Raw genomic sequence first — 18,776 nt, 5'->3', positions numbered from 1 at the left:
AGTTTACAATATGGGTAGTGTACTGGGATGACCAATTAGGTTCATTATCTAACTAATGATAGTCAATGAAAGACTATCTAGTTAGCTAATCAACTTGAGAGGGAGGAGATCCTGACGGACCTGCAATGAACAATTTAATAAGAAGATTAGAAACTCATATATATTTATACTTTCATAGTTGATGGACCTAGGTGACAACACCTCCTAAGAGCGTCTGCGTCTCTAAGAGTTTGTAAGACCCACTCCCAATCTTGAATTTTTGGCAAGGTTGAAAAAAAACTGCTCTCCAACAACTCATAATCTTTCACACTTGGGAAAATCGATCCAATGGCATGGAAATATACGCGTGTGTATTAATCGGCCAATCTAGATATGGGAGAATGTGGGGAAGAGTACTAAGGAGTAAGGATATGATTCTCAATGCAAATGTACAAGAGAAAAAATATAAAATAGTTGGGTGATTTAGAAATAGTCCGAGATTCTCGCTGCAAAATGTCTTCTATCTTTTAGGAGCGAGATTTTAAAAACAGCTAGAGCCACCCAACAAATATGTTTCCAACTTTTTTGAGCCACGTAGAAAACTCATTAATTTAACAAAAAAATTTTGAAAATTATTGGAAATGCTCTAAGTTAATAGATAGCAAATGCATGCATTTTACTGTCTATAAATCTGAAAATCCAAATAAACATAGATAATATGAGATACTGCATTCTACGAATCCCTGACCAGTCAATCCAAAGGGGACAATAGTAAATATAAAAGCAAAAAAGGTTGGGACTTGAGAGGTAATCATGTTCTGCTCATCTACTTTTCAGCCGGCTTGTAGTTATTTCAGCTTATTCTATCTCACAGAAACATTATTGAATCAGCCGAAATCATACGAAATCACGAGTACTAGCAGACCATGGGATTTGGAATGTAAAGTCTACAGAGGGAAACAGTGCTGCGTTTTGGCGCTATAGTTGTGATTAGCAAGGCGGGGCTGTACCAAACCGACCACGTAAATATTCCAACTGGCTTCCCTAAATGCAAACTCAAGTATCGCATTCACAACACGCGTGCATCCCACCGCGTCAGCATCCCACGTGGACAAAAAAAAGCGGTGCCGCAGGCGACAGCGGCCGCATCCCACCCGCCCCGTCCGTGTGGCGTGGCCCCACTGCCAGGCCCTGCCGGATCACGTGGGCCCCGCGCGGCTGTCCACGTGGACGGCGTGTGGGGGTGGAGCCCCAACGGTAACAAGGAACGGGGGCGGCGAGCCGGTCGTCACGTGCCGCGCAGCTGACTCACTCACGGCCTCACGCCTCTCCACGGGGCACGGCCACACGGCGTCAGAGGCAACGGTCACATTGACCACAGGCGGGGACAGGCACCCCCCCCCCCCCCCCCCCCCCCCCCCCCAACGGTCACATCCCGGACCACCCTGCACGCGCAGCACAGCCGTCCGGTCCGGATGCGACGGCGCAGGCAGCGTCTCGGGATTCGCCACCTGCCAGAACGGCCGTTTCGCTCCCCCTGGCCCGGGGCTTTCTTCTCCCTTCCCACCCTCCCCCTTCCACCAGAGAGAGAGAGAGGTGGGAGAGGAAGAGAGCCAGCCACAACAGAATAGTGAGAGTGAGTGGGAGAGGAGGAGAGCCAGAGTGCTCAGCTCATGGTGAGGCAAGAGGATCAGTAGCTGTAGGAGGATCATCCATTAGGAATAGGAACACGCATTGCATCCCCATCTCGATCTCCATCGCCATTGCATCGCATCCCCATATCTATCTTCATCATCCCCTGATTCCTGGTTTCTCGGAAAAGATTTCTTGTTTTTTCTTCCGTTTTTTTCGTTTGGGCAATGGAGGCGCTGGGGTTCGCTGCTCGCAGCTGGCTGGGTTCCGCCGTCGCCGCCGCCGTGCGGGCTCTGCTGCAGAGGGTGAGCCGCCCCGGCATTTCCGCCCGGTTTTTCTAGATGTTTTAGGCAGTTTCTTCTTCCTATACTACATTCTTTGATTCTTTTGTACTACTGATCCCCATTCTTTCCTGCATATACAGCATTGACATACACATACCCATCTCTTATAGTCATAGACATTGATTTGTTCTTTTCTACCCAAAAAACGAAGTACCTGACCAAATTCTTTCTTCCGAGAAACAAGATCCTCTGGTTTTAGAACGAGCTCTCCTCTTACGTTTGTACATCGATTCGTTCATTCATTCATATACAGCAGCAACTCACCTCACAAAGAAACAAGGAAAGAAAGATCCTCTAGCCGTAGCCAGATAGCACAGAGAGACAGTGAGGAGACCAGTGAAAGGGAGTGAGGAGTGAATCGTCAGAGAGGAGGAGATCCACGAACAAGACGACGAAGCAGAGCAGAGGAGGAGAGTAGGTCTCTTCTTGGCACACCGCGTCCGGCCACGTCTCCGGGATGTTGGCTGGTTTCTCCTTCTCCTCGTCGAGGCATCAGATGAGCACCGCCCAGCGATTCGACATCCTCCCCTACGGCTTCTCCAAGCGGGCGACCAACCGCGGCGACGGCCCCGGCGCCGGCGCCGCGCCGCGCGTCGCGGCGGCCGACGCCAGGACCGGCGGCGGCGCCGCCGCCACCTGCTCCTTCCGCGCCCACCCGACGCCGCCGGTCACGCAGGCCGTGTCCTGGGGCGCCAAGCCGGAGCCCGGCGGCAATGGCGCCGGCGCAGTCTGGGAGAGGAGCAGGGCCGTTAAGCGGGCCCATGAGGAGGACGCGGGCGAGGACTACGGCGCCCCCGTCGTTCGCGCCAAGCGGACGAGGATGGGCGGGGACGGAGATGAGGTATGGTTCCATCGATCCATTGCAGGGACAGTGCAAGCGGCGGGGTCCGGGGACGGAGAGGAAGCCGAGGAAGAGAAGGTCTTCCTGGTGCCGAGCGCCGCGGCTTTCCCCCACGGCATGTCCGCCGCCGCGGGCCCGTCGCTGGCCGCGGCCAAGAAGGAGGAGTTCAGCAAGTCGCCGTCCAACTCGCCGGCCTCGTCGGGCGGCACGGACGGCGGCTCGTCGGCGGTCCGGCCGGAGCAGCTCCACGCGCATAACGGCCCCCCGGCGGCGCGGGTGGAGGCCATGGAGCTGGTCGTCGCGCTCACCGCCTGCGCCGACTCCCTCGCCGCCTGCAACCACGACGCCGCCAACTACTACCTGGCGCGGCTGGGCGAGATGGCCTCCCCCGCGGGGCCCACGCCGATGCACCGCATGGCCGCCTACTTCACCGAGGCGCTGGCGCTGCGCGTGGTGCGCATGTGGCCGCACGTGTTCGACGTCGCCCCGCCGCGCGAGCTCACTGACGGCGCTGTCGCCGAGGACGACGACGCCACGGCGCTGCGGGTGCTCAACGCCGTCACCCCGATCCCGCGTTTCCTGCACTTCACCCTCAACGAGCGGGTGCTCCGCGCGTTCGACGGCCACGACCGCGTCCACGTCATCGACTTCGACATCAAGCAGGGGCTCCAGTGGCCGGGCCTCCTCCAGAGCCTCGCCACGCGCGCGGTTCCCCCCGCGCACGTCCGGATCACCGGCGTCGGTGAGTCGAGGCAGGAGCTGCAGGAGACCGGCGCGCGGCTGGGGCGCGTGGCCGCCGCGCTCGGGCTCGCGTTCGAGTTCCACGCCGTGGTGGACCGCCTCGAGGACGTCCGCCTGTGGATGCTCCACGTCAAGCGCGGCGAGTGCGTCGCCGTGAACTGCGTCCTCGCCGCGCACCGCCTGCTCCGCGACGAGACGGGGGCCACGATCGCCGACTTCCTCGGGCTCGTGCGCAGCACGGGTGCCGCCATCCTCCTCCTGGGCGAGCACGAGGACGCCCTCAACTCCGGGCGCTGGGAGGCGCGGTTCGCGCGCGCGCTGCGGTACTACGCCGCAGCGTTCGACGCCGTGGACGCGGCGGGGCTGGCGGACACGAGCCCCGCGAGGGCCAAGGCGGAGGAGATGTTCGCGCGGGAGATCCGCAACGCAGTGGCGTTCGAGGCCGGGGACCGCTTCGAGCGGCACGAGACTTTCGCCGGGTGGCGGCGGCGCATGCAGGAAGGCCGGTTCCAGAGCGCCGGCATCGGCGACAGGGAGGCGATGCAGGGGCGCATGATCGCGAGGATGTTCGCGCCTGGCAACTACAGCGTGCAGGCGCAGGACGACGGCGAGGGGCTCACGCTCCGGTGGATGGACCAGGCCATGTACACCGTGTCCGCGTGGACGCCGGTCAGTGATGCCGGTGGCGGAGGCAGCACGGTGTCTGCGTCCGTGTCCACCACAGCATCCCATTCTCAGCAAAGCTGAATGGGGGGAAGAGACACAAGGTTAAGTGAAGAAGAAAAAGAACACAGGGTTTTTCAGTGGTTCTTTTGCTGTTAGTGATCATTCGTTAGTTCATTATACAGTCTGACAATTCTTTTATACATTCAGAAGAACAAAAAAAAACAAAGGAGAAAGAAAGATTTGTAGCTTTGTTTTTATAGGTGATAGGATGAAAGATGCAATTGTTAGTAGTTGTAATTCTTTATTCTTTTGGCTGCTGAGTCTTTCCTGCAAAAGTTAGCTGCATAATGTAGAAGAAGCAAAGGAGTTGTAGATGTTGGGCTCCAGTTACAATACATCATATTATTATTTTTTACTTGCCATTCTTTCACCATGGGCCTTGTTTAGATACCCTCAAAATTCCAAGTTTTTTCACTCTCTCTCCATCACATCAATTTTTAGCCATTTGCATGGAGCATTAAATGTAGGTAAAAAAAATAACTAATTGCACAGTTTAGTTGAAAATCACGAGATGAATCTTTTGAACTTAGTTGGTCCACGATTGGACAATATTTATCAAATAAGACGAAAGTGCTACTATTCATCGGTTTGAAATTTTTTTCAATCTAAAGGCCCATATCTGTTTAGATATTTGTAACCTGTAATCTCTATTCCGAGTTGGGCAATGCTAAGGTAGGTACAAACTTTACCTGAGGAGGTAATATTTCAAATCAATCTTAGCCATTGATTTTTCATATTATATAAAGTACTTAATAAATAAAAAAATCCAGGAAAATGAAATAAAACCTTACCATCCCCCTAATGACGGGAGGAAACTTCCTTTAAATTTGAGACGTGCCGATTCCCCCTAATCAGTTAAATGTGAGGAATTCATGCCGATTCCTCACATGCTTGCCGATTCCCCCTAATCAGTTAATCACGGACTAATCACGCAGCAGATACGGAAGCGATTGTTTCCCTCTCCGTGCGCGCAAATTTGATAATTTTCGTATGAATTTGAGACGTGCCGAAAATTTGAGACGTTAGCCTGGGCCTATTGCAATGATACTTTTCATATGAATTCGAATTAAAATCAATTAAATGGTGCTATCCAAATTCGATTTCACACATATTTGATTTCTCTTGGTCAAGAAAAAATAGTGTCACTTCTTGGGGAGTCAAATAAATTCAAACTTGATCAAACTTATACTTATGACGTTGAGTAAGTATCATCGAATAACTATAAAATATGTTTTTATATTAAATCTATTTCAACATATAATGATTCATATTACTTTGTATACACACACGCTAACCAGGCTAACCACGTGTACACACACGCTCACCACACACACGCTAACCAGACTAACCAGGCTAGCCGCGTACACACACGCTACACAGGCTAACCACACAAGCTAATCACGTACACATGCAAATCCTAACACATACAAAATCATATGGTAATCAAAATATATCAAGTAAAAGTTATAAAATAAAAAAGATTTACCATATCAGTCAGAGATCACGTATGCATCAATCAAATCTAGAAAAAAAGATTTTTCTATCTAAAACTTTCCTTATTTATCATTTTTTATAAAATAAAGAATAAATAAATATACATTTCATCTATTACCTAGTTCATCGTGACCGTCCTATCGAAATCAATGAACGGCCCATAGTCATTTGGGGTACCGCAGCAAAGCCCTTCCGAGTTAGAAGGAAATGGAATCAAACAACTATGGTTTTCATTCATGAACATTTGTCAGGTGGGAAAACGGTTGCTCTTACTCTGTTGTTGTTGATGAATGGTATTGCTCTTGATAAATGGTATTCTGATGTCGGATATTTGAATTAATCAGAATGCATTATGATCTGGGTCTTGAATCGTGCTGTCATCTCTATTAGTGATCTATCTGTGTTATAGTGAGATTGCAATCACCATTGTCCGGGTCTGAAATGCAATGAAACTATGGGAATTATTGAGCATAACCACTCACATTTCTCACTGAATTCTCTGCCAAGCAACATTGGAGGCCCGTCAACGGAACCGGCTGAAAGATCAGCCCATAGGCATGCATAGTCACCGACGGCCGATCCTTGGCCACACGATGACACAAAGCCCTGAAACTGCGAGATGTGCCTTTTTTTACATTGCAAGAGATGTGCTTACTTAACTAGAAATCTAAGCTTTAATTAAATACATACAAGTGAGCACTAACTGTTGAGCCCATACAGCCAGACCCTTTAAGCAACCAAGAAGGTTTAAGGAAAACCAGGAACAGCACAAGTAAGCAGGAGTAAGCTGAATCATTATGCGTAGAATAAGCTAATGAATCATGCCATAAAATCAAGGGGCTATTTCAACCAGTCTGCACACACACATTCAGCCAGTCTTAACTCTTAAATTCTAAGATATATGAACTAGTATAGTAAATCAAGGGCACAAATACAATTCAACAAGTTGCTTCCGATTGTTCACCTGGATTGGATACACAAAATCAACTGTACAAAAGCTATCATAGATCGGCTTATACTGCTACATGTATACAAACCGCTCATCTACCTGTCATGATCGGCAAGACCTACACTAGGAGGAGGCAACATTCTAAGTCTATAATTAGTGGCTAGTAAAGGACAATAGACCGATTTGTTATAATTTAGCCTTAATAGATAGTTAGGCTATTGGGCCAGGCCCATTAGTGATTGTAACCCCTTTATATATACGGGGGAGACGCTTAATGAGAAACTAAGCAAGTTTAAGGTTAATCCCTTCTCCCTTCCCCTTCTCTCCTTGCGCCGCCCTTCTCTTCTCTTCCCAGCCGCCGCCACCTTCTCCAGCTAGGCCACCGCCCCTCCCTGCCAGACTACCAACCACAGCAGCCAAGCCGCCGGCCACCCTCAGCAGGGCGGCCACACAGCACGCTGCCATTGCCCAACCCCTCAGATCGGCCCCCATCCGATCCTGCAACAGTTGGGGATCATCAGGCGTGTTACATCTGGTATTTAGAGCCACGTCGTGATCAACTCCATGGAGAGCATCAGCGATATCACCGATCGTTTGGAAAAATATTCGAATTTTTTTTCTCCAATCAGGAGGAAGAACAAAAATATGTGCCACCCTCAAAACGGTCCATACTACCAACTCCTCCACCAGACCAGAATCCGCTTCACCGCCCAGAGCCGACCAACATCGTGCAGACCACTTCGCTGGAGGCACCCCTCCAATCCCAGCTCAACAAGGATTTCCAGAAAGCAGATCAACAACAGCCGAGGTGATCATCAAACTCCCACAAATTATCATTCCCTGAATACAACAAGAATGATGAACCTTCACAATGGTTGTACAAATGCAACAATTTTTTTGCTGCCTAGAATACCAAGGAGGAGGAACGAATGCATCTAGTGGCGTTTCATCTGCATGGCAATGCTCTAACTTGGTTCATTAGATGGGAACAGAAAATAGGGCATCCAACGTGGCCTCAATTTTCTCAAGCCATTGACAGGCGCTTTGGCCCACCAATACAACACAACGACCTCGGCGACCTTACTTCAACCCATCAGACAGGAGAATTGGATGACTACACAAATCAATTCCTCCTCATGGTAACCAAGGTAACAGGGTTGTCTACCGCTCAGCAAGTTATGCTTTATATAGCGGGACTGGCATCAACATTGCAAATAGACATACAACTTCAGCAACCACCTGATCTGGAATCGGCGATAGCAATGGCCCGTAAATTTTATATATCGGACAAACAAAAAGAATTCTCACATTCCTTATGCAATGAAAGACACGACATCCGGCCCGTCACAGGGATCACCACCAGCCAGACTATGCAGGTACAGATCTCCATCAACGGCCGTGACTTCCTAGCACTACTGGATTCAGGGTCTACACACAATTTCATTGGCTCTGACACAGCAGATGACCTTCAGCTGCTACGGACAAGAGCACCAAATTCCCTATCAATGACAGTAGCAAACAAAGACGACATTTCTAATGTGGGCATATACAATAATCTCAGAGTGCAGATTGACACTGAAATCTTCAATATTGATTGCTACAGCATCAAATTGGGAGGGTATGACTTCGTGCTTGGCGTCAATTGGGTGAGTTCACTTGGTCCAATCATATGGGATTTCAACAACCTCACAATGAAATTTTGGCGCCATGGACGTCAAATCATCTGGACCAGTTTGGGCAAACCGCGCCCTGATCAACCACGGCTTCACACACTCAGTCCTACAGCAACAATGGAGGCACTACTGACTAGTTTCTCACATCTCTTTCGGGATCCTCAAGGGCTACCATCCCAACGTCGATATGATCACCGAATTCATCCGAATGATCCCATAAACCCATAGTTGTTAGACCTTACCGCTACCCGCACCTCCAAAGAGCTAAATTAGAGAAACGGTGACGGGATATGCTGGCACAGGGCATCATAAGGTACAACACCTCTCCATTTTCATCACCAGTACTACTCGTCAAAAAACAAGATGGATCATGGCGTTTTTGCGTGGACTACCAAGCACTCAACGACAACACCCTCAAGGATAAATTCCCAATACCGATCATTGATGAGTTACTCGATGAATTGGAAGGAGCCAAATTCTTCACTAAATTAGACCTACGCTCTGGGTATCACCAGGTACGCATGCACCTAGATGATATTGAGAAAACAGCTTTCCGAACCCATCATGACCACTTTGAATTCCTGGTTATGCCATTCGGTTTGTGCAATGCCCCTTCTACGTTCCAAGCACTTATGAATGATATATTGGGTCCCTACCTCCGAAAGTTTGTCCTGGTTTTCTTCGACGATATCTTAATTTACAGCAAAACCTGGAACCAACATGTGGACCACATACAAAAGGTATTCTCAATCCTTCAAAAGAGTGCAGTATATCTCAAAAAATCTAAATGTTCATTTGGCCAAACAACGGTGGGATACTTAGGCCACATTATATCAGACCAAGGAGTGGCAGTCAACCCAGAGAAAATACAGGCTATCTCCTCTTGGCCCCAACCAACAACAGTGAAACAACTCAAGGGATTTTTAGGATTGGCAGGATACTACAGAAAATCCATCAAAGATTTTGGCGCCATTGTCAGACCTCTCACACAGCTATTAAGAAAGGACTATTTCAGGTGGACAGAATTGGCAACAACAGCATTCGAGCAACTGAAATAGTTCTCTCTACAGCACCGGTACTCCAGCTACCAGATTTTAATAAACTATTTATTGTCGAATGTGATGCCTCTTCGGTGGGATTTGGCGCTGTGCTACATCATGAAGCAGGACCAACCGCTTTCTTCAATCGCATGATTGCTCCACTGACATGCTAAATTAGCAGCCTTATGAAAGAGAATTAATTGGTCTAGTCACAACAGTTAAGCATTGGAGACCCTACCTTTGGGGCCACACATTTATAATCAGGTCAAATCATTACATCTTAAAGTACATCCTGGACCAACGACTATCAACAATCCCACAACATCAATGGGTCAGTAAGTTATTAGGATATGATTTCTCTTTGAATATAAACCAGGCAGACACAATATAGTGGCCGATGCTTTATCCCAGAATGAGACTGCAGCATCACTAATGTCATTATCAGAGATCCAATTTCCAATATTCAACCAGCTCAAAGAAGAAGTATCCACTAATGAGGAGGCCGCAAAAATTGTTGTTGTCATCAGCAAAGGACTCTCTCCATCTTGAAACTGCAGGATGGCCTCATTCTTTACAAAAGGCGGGTACATGTTCCTGCATCCTCTCCAATTCTTCACGATATACTTCACGCTATTCATGATGCTACTCACGAAGGATCAGAGAAAACACTCCATAGATTCAGACTGACTTTGCACACTCCCAAAGCGAAACAGACTATCCAACAATTCGTCAGTAATTGCGTGATATGCCAGCGCAACAAGACGGAACATCTTCATCCAACTGAATTATTACAACCACTGCCAATACCAGAACAAATTTGGGAAGATATATCCATGGACTTTATTGAGGCATTACCAAAGGTGTGAGGTAAATCGGTCATCCTAACAGTGGTGGATCGTCTATCCAAATATGCTCACTTCATCCCCTTGGCCCATCCATATTCAGCAACCACAGTAGCTCACACCTTCTTCTCAGAGATAGTTTGACTCCATGGATTACCCCACTCGATTGTTAGCGACAGAGATGTGGTATTCACTAGCAGGTTGTGGACAGAACTCTTTCGGTTGTTAGGAGTGAAATTGCAGATGACATCAGCCTACTACCCACAATCTGACGGTCAATCGGAGGAAAATTATTACTATGTATCTTAGATGCTTAACCGGTGACAAACCCAAAGACGGGATACGATGGCTTCCTTGGGCGGAGTTCTGTTATAATACAACATACCACCAATCCATCAAAACAACACCATTCAAACTGGTTTATGGAAGAGATCCTCCACAATTGAAATTGTACAAACCAGGTGATGCTATAATACAATCAGTTGACGATCTCCGTGATAGATTTTTGGAACAAACCAACTCCGCCTACAACAGTCTCAGGATTACTAAAGCAAGCACTATGACCGAAAGCATACTGACCGGCAGTTCAACATAGGCGATTGGGTATGGCTCAAACCGATGACTTGGACAGCAGTAGCAATAGCCACAATACGGAAAGGGAAGTTAGCCCCTAAATATTTTGGGCCATTTCAGATCAGCGAGTGCATCAACTCTGTTGCTTACCGCCTCAACCTACCTGCCGACACTCGAATTCATAATGCTTTCCATGTCAGCATGCTTAAGAAACACAATGGGCCACCACCAACAGAACCAGCACAATTGCCAACCCTGCATGAAGGCACAGCTGTTCCAGAACCAGAACTCATGTCGAAATCCAGAATCTACCGAGGCCAACTGCAAATATTGATCAAATGGAAGAACCAGCCAGCAGCCAAATCATCATGGGAAGATGCTGAGCTGTTTCGGGAAGTCTACCCAGAATTTCAGCTCGAGGATGAGCTAATTCTTCAGGCAGAGAGAGATGTCATGATCGGCAAGACTTACACTAGGAGGAGTCAACATCCTAAGTCTACAGTTAGTGGCTAGTAAAGGGCAATAGGCCAATTTGTTATAATTTAGCCTAAATAGATAGTTAGGCTATTGGGCCAGGCCCATTAGTGACTGTAACACCCCTTATAAATATGAGGGAGACGCTTAATGAGAAACTAAGCAAGTTTAGGGTTAATCCCTTCTCCCTTCCCCTTCTCTCCCTGCGCCGCCCTTCTCTTCTCTTCCCAGCCGCCGCCACCTTCTCCAGCTAGACCACCGCCCCTCCTTGCCAGGCCGCCGACCACAACAGCCAAGCCGGCGCCGGCCACCTTCAGCCGGGCGGCCACACAGCACGCCGCCGTCGCCCAACCCCTCAGATCGACCCCCATTCGATCCTGCAGCAATTGGGCAGTTGGGGATCATCAGGCGTGTTACACTACCATTAAAGCAATCTTATACAACACATGGGTGAAATCTTTCCTTCAGTAGATCTTATGGCTGCTCTATGAATTGAAGCCGCTTGATCTCCTTCATTTTCACCATCTTCCCACCACCTTTGCTTCACTATTATATCCAACCTATCCATAGTTAAAATCTCCAATGCAGGAGCATTTTCCACCATGTACAAAAGGAATTCAAGCTGGCCACTGGATCCTTCAAATCCAGTAATGAATAGGTCTTTGAGATAATTGTGTGGACGCTGCGGAAATCTCGTGATCGGTTCATCTCCCACATATAAAGGGGCAAATATGCTAAACTGCAAGTTGGAATAACAAAATTAAGACCTTTTGGAAGCTTAACAAGAGCTCTTTATGTACCCAAAAATCAAAGGCAGTAGTTTAAAGGGGAAAACAATAAATAAGAGGACGTGATGGAGAGAAATAAAACATTTCATCCTGATGATCTCTGAATCAACAAAGCAGACATGTTCACTCAATCAAATTTCACAATACAGTCTCTGAGCAAGCCGATGAATGCTGATATACACCTTGTTAATGATTTTACTAGTTACAGCAGTGTGCTTGGGAGTTATAACGTTAGGGCAGTGTGCTCGGGGGTCTCCCCTTTCCGGTCCCCATTATAACGTTAGGGCAGTGTGCTCGGGGGTCTCCCCTTTCCGGTCCGCATTCGAATCCTGGTACAGCTTCTTATTAGAATGCACCAGGGGGTGTCTTCCCCTCTATGGTCGAGTTTTTTTTTAACGATGTTACTCAATTAAAATTTTAGCCACTGAAAAAAAAATCTATTGAACAAACCAATAGAATGGTTTTCTCTCTCTTTCAAGACACAACAGTTAATTTCAAGCAAGGATGGTGCATTTAAACCCCAAGAAGCGTAAACAAATCTACAGTTCCATCTGCATCAATCAGCTCTCTCCTGCACCTTCAGTAAAACCTGTTGGGATATACTTGGTATCTGCTGTAACCTTTCTGTTGATATTATTGACAGATTCTATACCACTAGTCATTCATCCCCATCACACAAAAACGTTGACTGATCAATATTTGGTGTCGGCATATTGGATTCAGAGGAATATATGCTCTATGATAAAGCACTTCCTATCAAGCATAGATGGAGAGAATGCTCATTGAAGACATGTGTCTGCTATAGGAAAGTCTCTAAAATGCATCCAATTTTTAATTGACTATTTGAAATTAGGATATGGAGAAGGGACAAGAGATGAATCCTTAATGGCTGAGGCTTGAAATAGCTACTTCAGTAATATGAATTAGTAGTATAGTACAAATACATTATATGGCAGTGCCATGGAATAATAGTCACATATACATTAGAGGAAACCAGAGCACTTACATGCATCTCAAGCTTTTCAATGAAAGGAGCAGACCTTAGGAAGGAGATCAAAGAAAGGGTGCCAACATCTTCACTAAAGAATAACACCAATTTTAAGAACTTCAGGTGAGAAAACTTGCATCGGTGATCTATTAGACAGGGTAGCTGCAAGACAGTAAATCAAACATCACGGTGAAAAGGAGAAACAATAAATCATATCTGAAAGTGTAGAACAACAAACCTCTGGTGGTTTACAGGAAGTATCAAGGGTCAGATTCTCCACATTTATAAGCACATTAGCAAGTTCGGTGAAAACTTGCTCAAGAGCAACTATATAGATAGACACGTCTGCAGTTTTCAGTTTTGAAGATTTATTGAGGTCAATAGGCACTGGGCATCCATCGTACACAAAATGTGTGAGTTTCGCAGCATGTATTGCTATGCTTGTTATCTCGCAACATGCAACGTTCAAGTATAGCAGGTGTGGAAGTGGACCATTAACCTTTAGTTCATCACTGAGATGGCATCTAATAATACTCAACCACTCCAGGTTACGACACTTTGACAAGAAGATTTCAAGATCTTGTCCACTAACATGCACCGGTGCAGATCAAGCTTTTTAAGGTTCATGAAACCACTGAATTTCATTGGTGGCTAGATATATCCAAAGCTGAGTTGAAATTGCTGCAAACGGTATAGACATCCAATGTCTAAAAGTTCAAATGGAAATCTGTACCGATCGACACGACCGCGAAATTTTTCAGGTGTCAAATCAAAAGCTAGGGACTTTGTCCATGATGATACAGCAAAACTAATCTAGTTATTTAGATGTTCTACCAGCATGGAGTCAAAATCAATTTCTACCGCAAGCTCTTCTACCACTGTGCCATGGCATTGTGCCAAGACTGCATTAGTATTACTGATGAACTTTTGGATATATTGTTGTTTCCCACGCATACTCTTGCTACGTATTGTAGTCCCATCAAATCTCAGCTTGGGACAGACTGTCCATGAGCATTTCCATTTCCTTGAAAGAGCACTAGTTCTTACAACCTCTTTCAGAGATAACTTTGATAAGATTGTACAACGGATGTCCTGCGGAAGAAACAATATCATAGTAGCACACAGGCTTTTTTTTAGATAAAGAGTAGCACACAAATTTAACAATGTAATATGCAAACCAGAGAAACCATGAGAATTGAACATTAGCATACCTCTGGAAGGTTTTCAAATGGATCACTTGCTATGTCCTTTTTGTTAATTTGTTCATGATGGACGTAATAAGATACAAGAACCGTGATCAGAACAGCATACAATTGATTGTTCGCTGCACCCTTTTCATAGGTTGATTTACGATGGGCATGTTCTGAAATTGCACTGCAAAGGAGAATACGCCACAGTTGAAATTTGCAGTCTGCTGGCCCATCTTTAAGGTTTAACTTAGAACGGATGTGTTCTGATATAGCTCTCAGAATCAGAGGCCTACAACGTTGAAATCGATCACTGTTGCTCTGTCTTGGCAGATTTGTTTTGCATGGCAGTGTTCCATTGTAGTTCTTCCAAGCATGAGAGTCAGAGTGTTCCCCATTCTAGTGATGAATAAGGAGAGGTCCATGTTTAGATGTAATGTAATCTAATATTACGATAACAGAAGTGGGAAGTCGTATAAACAAAGCAAATGACATGTAGGCCTATTCAAGCAGGGTACTCCACAAAACAATTGTTTTACTGTAGGTACACCTGTACAGAAGTTTGGTTACCTTTGGACATCTTGGGCAACTAGGTGATAATCTAGTATAGTATAACAAAAGGCCAACGGCTGAAATAATTCAATGTTGGACTGTGCACTTATGTTTTCTCTTCAATCAGGTGTAAAGAAACAACGTATGGGGCAAATGCAATGATTTGTAACCTATGCATCTTCTGAAATAACATAACAATAGCCAATGGTAGGAGCCCATACAATAATTCCCCAATGAACTGGGAATAAAGTTGCTTACTTTACCAAGTAACAGTCCCTTAAAAATAAAAGCCAATGTACATGTTGAAGCATTTACTGACTCTATGAACTATGAAGAAGGTCCAGAAAGTTAAAACGTACTAGGGGAGCGCTAAAGCATCAACTAGTGTGAGCAGAGAATCAAACAGAGCAAGAGCAAGGCACTGTGAAGAAACTAGCAGAGCAGAGGAAGAACACGGAGGAGAGCGAGAGGGTGCATGGACTCACCGTCGGAGGTGGGGGACGGAAATACGGGGTCCAGCGGGTTTTAGAACGGCGCCGCCGGGCGGAGGAAAGCTGACGCCGGCTTGAGGAAGGGACCCGCCCGGCTGTGGCGATTTGGCGGCGGCGGGGCAGGGATTGCGGACAGGCGACGGCGGCTACGTATGGCCCGGCGCGTCTACAGCGGCAGAAAGACAAAAAGGAGCGCTTTGGTTGAAGGCAGGCAAATCGCGCCCGGATTCAGAGCTTTCCGCGCGCCGCCACGCACCCGAATTCCGAACACAGGTGGATCCGTGGAGGAGGAAGCCTAAACGGAACACAGGTGGCTGGCTGCTCCCCGTTCTGGCTCAGATGCTCGCAATCGTCCGTAGCCTGCGGGCGACGTCGCGGATGGGGAGGTCTAATCTGCTTCATCAACTGCCGGGAGAGATGACTTTAATACGTTTTTTTAGTGCTTATTAGATAGATACGTATGTATGACGTGATATATAGCGATTCCTATATCAATATCAATATCAATATATATTTTGTACGTATTTGATATAAAATAGATTTCAAAAGATTGTCTGCAGCTGCGGTTTGATGACGTAGCTAAACTATTAACAGGAATAATACTCGTAGATAGACAGATCAGAAAAGATTGTCAGTTGCGGTGAGGAGTAGTGAAATATATTGCACAAACAACTATACGTAACACTCGTCAGCAGATCTACATTTCCTAGACTGAACAACACATGCAGCTGCCTGCTTGTTCCTGTTGATCTCTGACGGGGCGCTCATCGCCAGGCCATGGCCGCTTGACGTGTCCTCCCAATCTGCTTCGAATAATTCACTATCAACATCATCGCTCATCGTCAAGCTCCAACTGAATCCCTCCTACCGGTGGCCACACGAATGTAGGCTTGGCGAGTGGCACATCCAGTGGCTTCACCGACTTGGCGACGATCTGCACCACCTCGGCCGGTTCGACGGCCGGGTTCGGATTGCAGCACGCCAACCCAAGGAGCAGCAGCCGAACGGCGTCGTCCGGATCGAACTCGCCATCCACCACCACCCTGCCCTCCTGGTGAAGCTTCCAAACCCAGTCGGCGAGGAGCAGGAACGTCGTCGTTCCATGGCGCTGCTGGCCGCCGCCGAGCGCACGCCGGCCGGTGACGATCTCGAGCACCAGCACTCCGGAAGCGTACACATCGGTCTTGCGCGTGGCCTTGTGGCAAACTGAGTACTCTGGCGCGATGAAGCCCCAGGTGCCGGCGACGCCCAAGTCCGTGTACGAGTCCTTGTTGAAGCCCACGATGCGTGCGAGGCCAAAATCGCCATGGCGGCCGCGGAAGCTGGAGTCGAGCATGACGTTGCTGGCCTTGATGTCGCGGTGGAGCACCATGTGCTCGTGCTCATGGTGGACGTAGTGGAGCACCATGTTGTAACGCCTGCTCCATCCTATGATTGCTTGCTCATTACCATTACGGAAAGGTGCTGGTCGAGACTGCCGTTAGGCATGTACTCATAGATAAGGAGGAGCTCCCCTTTTTGGTAACACCAACCTGAATAATATATTCAGTCATAATAATAAGTAAATAAAGCACGCTCAGGCGCAGAAATATATACATAGTAGTACGAATTACTATTTATATCATTGGTTAAACAAATACTCCCTCCGTCCTGTAATATAGTATATTTTAGTGGTCAAAATTTGTCATCAAATATAATACATTCTAAAGGACAAAAAAAACTAATTTTACATTAAATACTTTCCATTTATCAATCAATCACAATTAATCACCTTGATGATAGCGTCTGATTAGGAAATAAAATAAAGGTACATGCGTCTTTTATGTTCTCTCTTAATTTATTTTTAAATTCCTAAAATACCGTGGCCCAATAGCACTGTTCGCCTAAACGGTCGTTTAGCTCGTTTACACACCGTTTAAACGCTACACGGTGGTACACCGTTTCCGTTTAATCGGTTGTTTTGACCGTTTAAACGGTCGTTTTTCTCGTTTAAACACCCGTTTTGCTCGAATAATGGGCTAAACGGTAGGTGACCGACCGTTTATCGTTTAGCGTTTAGAATAACACCGCCCAATAGTGAATAGCGCAAGGTCAAGTCAACGCTCACAAATTCCACATCAACCACAAACTCGGTCACGAGATTGTCAAAAAAAAACACAGTCACGAAGCATTCATAGTTCCGACGTGTTAAGTGCTAGGCTGGACTGCTGGCACTACACATTGCCAAATGACAGGATCGTCCACTTCATCAGTTGCAAAGACACAGGCCTGTTCGCTTGAACTTATCAGCCGACTTATCAGCTAGAATCTACAGTATTTTTCTCTCACAACAAAATAGTTTCAGCAGGCTTACACTACTACACAAACTTTACTGGAGGTGGACGTTTTCGGTTTCCCGCAGCGGGCAAAACCGTCCGCCGCGGCCTAGAGGTCACGGTAAATCGTGGCTTAACCGCGGCGGGCGGCTTTGCCCGCCGCGGTTAACCGATTTACCACGGCGGGCGGTGTAACGTGCCCGCCGCGGTAAATATACTTTTACCACGGTGGGCACGTTACACCGCCCGCTGCGGTAAAGCTGAGGAAAAAAACAAAAAAAACCCAAAGCCCACCGGCGAGCCCATATCCCGAGCCCGCCAGCGAGTCCAATCCCAGCCCGCAACCCTAGTGCCGCCGGGATCTTCGCATCGTCGCCGTCGTCGTCCCTGGATCCGATTGCCTCCACCTCTTCACGCCGGATCCAGTCGGCCCCGCTGCCACCGGAGATGGGCAAGACCGGCCTCTACCTCCCAGATCAACCTCCCTGTATGGAAAGAGAGAGGAAGGAAAGAGGGAGTGAGGGAGAGGAGCTAGGAGAGATGGAGAAAGAGAGTGAGGTAGAGGATACGGCGGTGCCATTACCTCGATCTTGCCCGCGCCGCCAGATCCGCCGTCGCCGGAGGTGGAGGCAGCCCGCTGTCGCCAGATCTGGGCCGTGGATCAGCTTCGACACCGGAGAAGAAGGGGAAGGAGGCAGCCAGCCCGCGCGCACCGCACCGCCTCCGCCCGCTCGCCGCCGTGGCTCCACGCGACCTGCGCCGCCGCCCCACGCGCCACCGTCTCCCACGCGACCTGCGCCGTCGTCCCGCGCACCGCTATGGCCCCGCACGACGCCGTGGCCCCGCACGACCCGCCATGGCCCCGCGAACCGTCGTGGGCGCCTCCGTGCGCGCCACCAGAGTCGGGTGCCACCGCGCCCTACCGACGGAAGGAGAGGAAGGACGACGGGGAGGGAGGGGGTGCGACGGAAGGAGAGGGAGGGAGGTGCACGTGAGGACGACGGAGAGGGTGCGACGGAAGGAGAGGGAAGGAGGTGCGGACTTGTTCGGTCTTCGGTGGGAGGGAGTGGCTGAGGCAGAAAGGGAGACTGGGAGTGAAACCCTAAAGACTACGTATTTATATGTGAAGACGGCTATCGGGCTTCGT

General features: G+C 48.0%; 1 protein-coding gene and 1 pseudogene across 1 annotated transcript; one reads left to right on the top strand and one right to left on the bottom strand.

Annotated features, from left to right (window-relative positions):
- Positions 1-1,581: 1,581 nt before the first annotated feature.
- On the top strand, positions 1,582-4,581 carry LOC136521685 (protein DWARF AND LOW-TILLERING-like). Its single transcript, XM_066515442.1, has one exon. The coding sequence runs from the start codon at positions 2,413-2,415 to the stop codon at positions 4,282-4,284; it is 1,872 nt and encodes a 623-aa protein (XP_066371539.1). The 5' UTR covers positions 1,582-2,412; the 3' UTR covers positions 4,285-4,581.
- A 6,971-nt stretch (positions 4,582-11,552) lies between these two features.
- On the bottom strand, positions 11,553-16,722 carry LOC136523304 (uncharacterized; annotated as a pseudogene).
- Positions 16,723-18,776: the final 2,054 nt, after the last annotated feature.

Source organism: Miscanthus floridulus, chromosome 18, assembly GCF_019320115.1.
Source record: "Miscanthus floridulus cultivar M001 chromosome 18, ASM1932011v1, whole genome shotgun sequence".
NCBI classification, from domain to species: domain Eukaryota; kingdom Viridiplantae; phylum Streptophyta; class Magnoliopsida; order Poales; family Poaceae; genus Miscanthus; species Miscanthus floridulus.
This window is presented reverse-complemented; position numbering and strand designations above follow the sequence as displayed.